The sequence below is a fragment of the Notolepis coatsorum genome, assembly GCF_963971535.1.
Source record: "Notolepis coatsorum genome assembly, chromosome: 16".
Classification (NCBI taxonomy): Eukaryota; Metazoa; Chordata; class Actinopteri; order Aulopiformes; family Paralepididae; genus Notolepis; species Notolepis coatsorum.
Genome location: NC_140180.1, coordinates 2,136,177 through 2,146,176, shown reverse-complemented (window position 1 = coordinate 2,146,176; position 10,000 = coordinate 2,136,177). Strand labels below are relative to the sequence as shown.

Below are 10,000 nucleotides of genomic sequence, written 5' to 3'. Positions count from 1 at the left end.
ATGAACCAGCCTGGCTCGGCCAGCAGGGGTCAGTGCTCTCACCTCAGTGATGAACCAGCCGGGCTCGGCCAGCAGGGTCAGCGGGGACACGAACTTGCCTCCTCTGTAGTGGAACCTCTCAGGAACTTGGTCTCTCAGGTAAACATTCATGTTCGGCACTTTGGAGAGAACACTGTGTATCTGCAGTAACACACACACACACACACAGTGCATACATGAGTAGAGTAGAACAGAATAGAACAGAGTAGAGTAAAACGGTAGAGCTGAGTAGAGTAGAACAGAGTAGAGTAAAGTAGAATAGAACAGAGTAAAGTAGAACAGAATAGAGTAGAACAGAGCAAAGTAAAACAGAATAGAGTAGAGCAGAGTAGAGTAGAGCATAGTGTAGCAGAGATGAGTAGAATAGAGTATAGTAGAGCTACAGTATTACAGTAGAGTATGTTTATGTTTATTTAGGATCCCCATTAGCTTTTGCACTTGACAAAAGCTATTCATCCTGGGGTGCGGCACTCACAACAATACAACAATATTCAATACATTACATCATTATCAACATCAATTACATCATCAATTACATCATTATCAACATCATTAACAATCTCATCCTCAGTTAACACATTGACCGCCAGTCCGCCAGCACCAGGGGGCGCTGATACCCCATTCATCGCCAGGTCTTTATTCAATGGATATAGTTTTAGACTGTGACATTTGCGAGTGCTTAAAATATATCTTATATTATATCTATGGGTCTAATAACGCTGTCGGGTCTCAGTGAGTTGCTTCTAGTCAACATGCCCGAGACAGATTGTTTTTTCATCAGTACATTTCTGTTTTTTACCATTTTGAATAGAGTATGGTTTGGGTGTTTTTCAGTAATTCCAGGAAAAAGGCGAGAACAAGGCGTTTTACTGTAATCCCGTCATCACGTTGTAATTTTTCGGCTGATTATCTAATCATCCTGAAATCAACGCTAGATTATCATTAGTATGTCTCCTCGTCCATACATGAAATGACCGTTGTAGCGGGGCGCTCCCCCCCCCCCCCCACCGCAGCCAACGGTAAACAGCCATACACGGTCCACACATATAGCTGTGATCGCGGTAGAAATACATGTCAGATCAACGATCAAATTTATATATAATCTTCTTACCTTGTATCTGATGTAATGCAAAAGAGATAATCCATAGGGCGGCTACGTGGCGTAGTGGGCAAGGCGCTCGCCATGAAATCTGGAGACGCTGGGCTCGCCTGTTCGAGCCCAGCGTTCCACATTGCTTTCAGTTTAGCTGGTCGTTCATACTAATACACATTGGCCGTATTAGGGGGTGGGAAACTGATGGGTGGGGATCGGGCGTTGTGGACAGCGACTCCTACAGGTCGGTTGGTGCGCCTGCGCAGTAGAATCAGGAAGTGTCGGGGGCAGCGTGAGCCTCCCACGCGTTACTCCTCGCCACTGAGAGATCGAGCTGCGCAGGTGAAAAGATGCGACTGCTGTTACCTCAAATACCGGAGGGGACTTGTGCTATGTATGACTTAGTCCACATTGCAGCCGGCTTGTGGGAGGCAAGAAACAGCGTCCGTGACAGGGGAGGGTTGAATTGGATGATACGAAATTGGGATGGGAGAAAATATAGAAAATGGGAGAAAAAGTGGATAAAAAAAAAGAGATAATCCATATTACGGTTTTGAATTACAACAGAGCAGTACTCTTTTTTTTTTTTTTTTTTTATATTTTTTATTTGACATTTTTCAGAACATTGTACAAACATGACAAACAGTATACCAACATGACATACAGACACACTCAGACAGTGAAAGTAAAAAAAATGCATTAAAGAAAAAAAAACAATAATAACAAATTTTTTACATTTGCTATTACAACACGGTTACCAGCCATACATGACTGAGAAATATTGTGTTTGGGGTCCCTCATAGGGGGACTGTGAGATCAGACGGGCGAATCAGCTGCCGCCTCTAGCCTCATCGAGATAGGCTAAGAACGGGTCCCAGATTTTTGAAAACCTTTTAAGTGAATCGGTTCTCAGGAACCTTAGTCTCTCCATCCGTATGACAGAGGTCATGTCCGCCATCCACAGTTGGAAAGAAGGTGCTGAGGAGGACTTCCACTCCATCAGTATTTGTTTTTTAGCAACCGTTGTCCCCAGTGTCAAAGATTGTTGCACAGCTGTAGGAAAGCTCAGAGAGGACTCAGAGCAGCCGAAGATGGCGAGCTCTGCCCCCGGCTGTAGAGTTATCTTGTAGGCCTTAGAGTACCAGTCAAATATTTTGGCCCAGAATCCTGTTAGTGAAGGGCAAAACCAGAAGGCATGAGAAAGTGTACCCTCTGATACCTGGCACCTGTCGCACAGAGGTGAAACAGAGGGGTAGATCTTGTGCAATCTATGCTTGGAGTAGTGGAGACGATGCACAACTTTAAATTGGAGCAGCTGGTGTCTACTATTGACTGAGCCAAGTTGTACTATAGACAGACTCCTATCCCATATAATATCAGATAGATCAATACCGAGTTCCTCCTGCCATTTTTCTTTAATCTTCTCAGTAGAGGCCATATTACAGTTGTCAAACAGACACACAAACCTAGAGATGAGGTGCTTGGAGTGGGGGGGGCTCAGCAATATATCAAAGGAAGAATGTTCAATTGGGAGCTCTTCGAAAGCCTGAACTTTGGATCTAACATAATTTCTGACTTGTGAAAATCTGAGCCAGTTGGTGCCGGGCAACTCAAACTTCCTCTTTAGTAGATCGAAGGATGCAAAGTGACCGTCTATGTATAAGTCCTTAATGGAAGCTAGCCCCTTCCCACCCCAGGCAAGGTAGCCCCTGTCTGTCCATGGAGCCGAAAAAGTGTGATTAAAACAGATTGGTGCATGGATAGAAACATCTGGTAGGCTCAAAGCACCCCTGATTTGATTTAAAATTCTGACAGAGTTTTCCACGACAAAACTTAGTTTCAAGCTTCTTAAGATCCCGGGTACCCCTGGTTTGACAAATAGCATAGCTGGCAAGGATGAGTTAATAAGGGAATTAGCCTCCATTCTCAGCCACAAGGGGGCCCCAGGAGTCAATTCACCTGTTGTCCCCTGCCGCCAGTACATCAGAGCCCTTACATTGGCAGCCCAGTAGTAGTGCCTAAATACTGGCAAGGCCAGCCCTCCCTCAGATTTAGGTTTTTGCAAGTGCATTTTTGAGATTCTGTGATTCTTATAATTCCAGATGTAAGACAGAATTACAGAGTCCAGTTCCTTGAAAAAAGACTTTGTGAGAAAGATGGGAAGATTTTGACAAAGGTATAGGAATCTGGGGAGAGAAACCATCTTGACAGAGTTTATGCGGCCTATCATGGAGAGGGGTAGCACTTTCCAATTTTCAATGCATTGTTTTAGCCTTGAAACATAGTCGGCAAAGTTCAATTTAAATATTAATTTAGGATCTTTGGGTATGGTCAGACCAAGATAGATGAGGCGATCTTTTGGCAGTACTCTTAAATGACAGTGAATAGGAGGTAGTGAGATATAATTTGCATAGAACTGACATATGAATTTGATTGGAAGTGTATGAAAGTAGGTAGGGTAAGAATAGTGCAGGTAAGGTACAATTTGTCAGGATATCCCTGATGTTTCATTGAAATGCCTGAGCAAAGCTGTCTTTTGAAGATGTCTAGCGAGTTGGCTTCCCTGATGTTTTAGGGTAGTTTGTTCCACAGTTTTGGGGCATAGTTGATAAAGGCTGCATTACCGATCCTCTTTTGACTGTTTCTGGGAGCCTCTAGTAGTCCAGCAGCTGATGATCGCAGTGTTCTTGCTGGTCTGTAATTTATGAGAGTGTTGGCGATGTAGCTATAGGTCCCTGTCCATTTAGAGCTTTGTATGTAAGGAGAAGGACCTTAAAGTCAATTCTAAATGTTACAGGAAGCCAGTGTATGACGGGACAGTACTCAAGATGTGACAAAACCAGAGCCTGGATGACTACTTTCAAAGTGGTTGGTGTTAAATACTTTGTGCATTTTCTTGTCACAGCTATGCTCCTCCTTCCTATTTTTGTGATGACACTGTTCATTAGCTGTGTCCACTTTAAACCAGAAGTATAGACAGCGGAGTACCTGGTTGAGCTTGCCGCTGCGCGGCCACAGGCTGACCACAGGGCCGCGGTCCATCATCTTCATGATGTCAGACATGTTGATGTGTTGGTCCAGTTCGATCACCTTGTCCATCCACTGCAGCTCCGTCATGCCGTGGTCTGAGAACATCACCACGTTCAGCTGGTCGGCCAGACCCTTCTCCTGGGGACAGACACGCAGAGAGACGGAGAGGTGGAGAGACGGAGAGACGGAGAGGTGAGACGGAGAGGTGGAGAGGTGAGACGGAGAGACGGAGAGACGGAGAGACGGAGAGGTGAGACGGAGAGACGGAGAGGTGGAGAGACGGAGAGACGGAGAGGTGGAGAGGTGGAACAGATAGACTGACGGGTACATACCACTACATACATACATACATACATACATACATACATACATACATAACATACATACATACATACATACATACATACATACATACATACATACATACATACATACATAACATACATACATACATACATACATACATACATACATACATACATACATACAGGACATACATACATACATACATATATACATACATACATACAGGACATACATATATACATACATACATACATACATACATATATACATACATACATACATACATATATACATACACACATACATACATACATATATACATACATACATACATACCACTACATACATACATACATACATACATACATATATACATACACACATACATACATACATATATACATACATACATACATATATACATACACACATACATATATACATACACACATACATACATACACACATACATATATACATACACACATACATACATACACACATACATATATACATACACACATACATACATACATACATACATACATGCATACATACATACATACATACATACATACATACATACATACATACATACATACATACAAACATACATACATACATACATACAGTACACAATAATAATAATAATAATAATAATAATAATAATAATAATAATAATAATAATAATAATAATAATAATAATAATAATAATAATAATAATAATAATAATAACTTTATTAACTTCAGCTCAACATAGTTCACAACATTTATAATAATAGGGCCCCCACTTATCTTACAAATTATTTTCAGTGGAACAGGGACATGCATACCCATAACACCAGAGCCAGCATTGCTGACCTACGTATTCCAAGGTTCAAAACAAATATGGGCAAATGTTCTTTTAAATTCTGGGGAGCCACAAATTGGAATTTGCCACCTTCACAGCTAAAATGCATCAGTAGCCGGCACAACTTTAAGAAAAAAGTCAAATCATGGCTCCTCGACAATGTCAAAAACTAGATTTTAAAATGCATGAAAATGTTGTCTGATACATTGTTGCCTGTGGCTACGTTTGTACTGCTTTTAAAACGTTCATGTCTATGTAGTTTGTCAAATTGTTATTTGTGGTCATGTTTTGTATCGCTTGTCTGTCTGAGACCAAGGACCACGATGGAAATAAGTCTTGACTTTTTTGTGTAGCATCCTTGATGTTTTTCTGGAATCTTGTATCTTTAAAAATGTCTAATAAAATAAAATAAAATAAAATCAATAATAATAGTAATAATAATAATGATCATAATAATAATAATAATAATAATAATAATAATAATAATAATAATGATAATGGTGATAATGATCATAATAATAATAATAATAATGATGATGATGATAGTGATAATAATAATAATAATAATAATAATAATAATAATAATAATAATAATAATAATAATAATAATAATAATAATAATAATAATAATAATAATAATAATAATAATAATAATGATGATGATGATGGTGATGGTGATAGTACCTTGATCTTGGCGTTGAGGGTCTGCATGGCGAGGTCCAGTCTTCTAACAGCAGTTCTGACCTCTTGTGATTTTGGTCCATAATGATGTCCTTCTACGTCGATCTTCTCATAGTATATCGCTGCCATGTCTGCTTGGCCTGACCTGGACACAGGTAATAATGATAATTATTATTATTATTATTATTATTATTATTATTATTATTATTATTATTATTATTATTATTATTATTATTATTATTATTATTATTATTATTATGATAACTATAATTATAATTAGGGGTGTAACAATTTCAATACAGAATTTAACTTTTTTGTTTTGTTTAATTCACGTTCAAAACAGTATCAAAATGTCAAACTGTATGGAGGATTCTCCTCTCATTCTGTTCCCTGGATCTCATGTTTTCTCTCAGTTTAAAGGATGAGGACAGTGTCATTTATTTGTCATCTTATTGTCAAAGAGACATTTCAAAGGGAGACTGACCAGGTCCTTCTCACTTCCTGTACGGTGTCATGTGACCTACACAAGCCCCTCCCCCCTAGAGACTAGAACAGCAGGTTAGATTAGATTTGCGCCGCCCCTATCTCCCTGTCTCCGGCTGTCCCTGAGCAACGACCGGAGTGTTAAATGTCCCTTGACTAAGACGGGGAGGACGTGACCCTCTTTGCGCCGCCCCTGTGCCTCAAATAGATTGCTATCAGCTCTATCTTTAATCTTTCAAAATGTTCAGTTGCTATCGCTATTAGCTCTATCTTTAATTTTTCAAAATGTACAGTTGCTATTGCATGCACTCATCTGTGTTCCACTACACACATGAGTGCATGCTTACCAACTGTCCGTCTGCAACACTACTATCACCAACATCTAAGAAGGGAGATCCCCCCTTGAATGGCCCTTCTAAGGTTTCTCTCCTCCACACTGCCTGTGGAGCTTTTTTCCCTATTGTTAGGTTTTAGTGAGTTTTTCCTTACCTTCGCGTGGGGTATGTCTGGGAGTGTTGCATTCTTTCATTTATTTGCATCCATCTAAAAATGTTTGCACCTTATGGTGTTCTTGTTCTGTTCTTGACTTATTGTTATTCTTCTTGACTTGTTTAAAGAAGATCTGTACGGCCCATGGGGACATTAACGTGTGTTGTTGGGCCCTATAAATAAATTTGATTTGATTTGATTTGATTTGATTAAAATGTATTGTCATCATACAGCACAAGTACAGTACAACGAAAGGACGTTTTAATCCAGTGTTATTCCAGTGTGTTAATTCAGTGTGTTAATTCAGTGTGTGTTAATCCAGTGTGTTAATTCAGTGTGTGTTAATCCAGTGTGTGTTAATCCAGTGTGTGTTTATGCTCCCCTAACGACTTTGCAGAGTTGTAATCGTAAGCATGAAATGTTTGCATCAAGTTCAAAGCCATATCATTATTAATTTTTTATATTTAAAAAAAAAAGTATCTTTTCAGGAACAGCCTAACAGCACTAACCTCAATATATCTGTAAAAGATTACAACTATTTCCGAATTTTAACCACTTATATTCCCGTTTGTTTGATAGTAAATCCCTTTTTATGACAAAAAAACGCAGACATCTGCATTTAGTTCACATTTATACACGTTTTCAATGCCAGAGTTCAGCGTCGACAACATGCACAGAGTCCGTGTGAAAAAGAATATGTATTCATATTTACAAATGAATGACTAATTCGGTCAGAAATAGCGTAACTATTAACGTTAGTAAGCACTGCTTTTTGGCTATTATACTCGCGGGGATACAGTAAATGAACCCCCCGATACATTCTGGAAAGCTCATCGCTGATTGTGGAAGAGCCAGCCTACTTCCGCACTCCTGCACTCTGCTCGTCAGAGCGAAGCCGCGCGAGGGAGCTTCCACCCCGGCACCAGGGCTGAGAGATGTGCCGATGAGTCTAGGTAGTCGAATGCCATGGTGCTTTGACGGCCTACACCAGCCATAGTGCAACTGCGCCACCGCGTGTCATAAACAGTAAAGGACATACTGACAGAGCAACAGGCTCCCGGTGGTACGAAAATAGCGTTTATTTGATAATTACAGCGGCAATTTAATGAATGAGTGCAGATTAAAAATCAGCGTTTTAACATTGGAGTCTATGGGAAGAAAAAAAACACCAAGGTTTTTGCCAGGCTAAAGTGTATAACTTTTTTTAGAGGTATTCTAATGATGATCCTTTTATATATTGAATATATATCAAATATGACCAATCTGACCCAATTTCATGACATAATAATCAACACAGCCATCGTTGTACACAGAAACACAAATACATATAGGCAAAAAACACAAAATAGTCGCTAAGGGGGCAGAAGGGTTCCAGTGTGTGGTAATCCTGTGTGTGTTAATCCAGTGTGTTAATCCAGTGTGTTAATCCAGTGTGTGTTAATCCAGTGTGTGTTAATCCTGTGTGTGTTAATTCAGTGTGTGTTAATCCAGTGTGTGTTAATTCAGTGTGTGTTAATCCTGTGTGTTAATCCAGTGTGTTAATCCCGTGTGTGTTAATCCAGTGTGTGTTAATCCAGTGTGTGTTAATCCTGTGTGTGTTAATCCTGTGTGTTAATCCCGTGTGTTAATCCAGTGTGTGTTAATCCTGTGTGTTAATCCCGTGTGTGTTAATCCTGTGTGTGTTAATCCAGTGTGTTAATCCCATGTGTTAATCCCGTGTGTTAATCCTGTGTGTTAATCCAGTGTGTGTTAATCCAGTGTGTGTTAATCCCATGTGTGTTAATCCAGTGTGTGTTAATCCAGTGTGTGTTAATCCAGCGTGTTAATCCAGTGTGTTAATCCAGTGTGTTAATCATGTGTGTTAATCCCGTGTGTGTTAATCCAGTGTGTGTTAATCCTGTGTGTTAATCCCGTGTGTGTTAATCCTGTGTGTTAATCCTGTGTGTGTTAATCCAGTGTTAATCCCATGTGTTAATCCCGTGTGTTAATCCTGTGTGTTAATCCTGTGTGTTAATCCAGTGTGTGTTAATCCAGTGTGTGTTAATCCCATGTGTGTTAATCCAGTGTGTGTTAATCCAGTGTGTGTTAATCCAGTGTATTAATCCAGTGTGTTAATCATGTGTGTTAATCCTGTGTGTTAATCCTGTGTGTGTTAATTCAGTGTGTGTTAATCCAGTGTGTGTTAATCCAGTGTGTGTTAATCCAGTGTGTTAACCCCGTGTGTGTTAATCCAGTGTGTGTTAACCCTGTGTGTTAACCCTGTGTGTTAACCCCGTGTGTGTTAATCCTGTGTGTTAATCCTGTGTGTTTATCCTGTGTGTGTTAATCCAGTGTGTTAATCCCATGTGTGTTAATCCAGTGTGTTAACCCTGTGTGTGTTAACCCCGTGTGTGTTAACCCATGTGTGTTAACCCTGTGTGTGTGTCTCACTGCAGGGCGTTGAGCGACTGCTCCATGGAGTCCGTCAGGTTCTTCTCTGACGGGTTGTAGACGTATTCCTGGCAGAACGACGGCCTCACGCCCAGGATCTCCACCTCGCACCCTAGTGGAGACACACAGCGTTACACCCAGGATCTCCACCTCGCACCCTAGTGGAGACACACAGCGTTACACCCAGGATCTCCACCTCGCACCCTAGTGGAGACACACAGCGTTACACCCAGGATCTCCACCTCGCACCCTAGTGGAGACACACAGCGTTACACCCAGGATCTCCACCTCGCACCCTAGTGGAGACACACAACGTTACACCCAGGATCTCCACCTCGCACCCTAGTGGAGACACACAGCGTTACACCCAGGATCTCCACCTCGCACCCTAGTGGAGACACACAGCGTTACACCCAGGATCTCCACCTCGCACCCTAGTGGAGACACACAGCGTTACACCCAGGATCTCCACCTCGCACCCTAGTGGAGACACACAGCGTTACACCCAGGATCTCCACCTCGCACCCTAGTGGAGACACACAGCGTTACACAACCGTCGCCGCGTTGCTATGGTTACCATCGATGAAGCCAGTACCCTG

The 10,000-nt window shown here is 40.9% G+C and overlaps 1 protein-coding gene across 1 annotated transcript in view; it reads right to left on the bottom strand.

Annotated features, from left to right (window-relative positions):
- enpp6 (ectonucleotide pyrophosphatase/phosphodiesterase 6) overlaps nucleotides 1-10,000 on the bottom strand; it is a gene marked incomplete at its 5' end in the record, with an annotated part of 26,592 nt that overhangs the window by 5,274 nt on the left and 11,318 nt on the right. Inside the window, 4 exons of the mRNA XM_084331357.1 lie at nucleotides 43-180; nucleotides 4,121-4,300; nucleotides 6,003-6,144; nucleotides 9,402-9,513. Of these exons, the coding sequence (XP_084187483.1) occupies nucleotides 43-180; nucleotides 4,121-4,300; nucleotides 6,003-6,144; nucleotides 9,402-9,513 (572 nt within the window). The remainder of the gene's footprint in view (nucleotides 1-42; nucleotides 181-4,120; nucleotides 4,301-6,002; nucleotides 6,145-9,401; nucleotides 9,514-10,000) is intronic.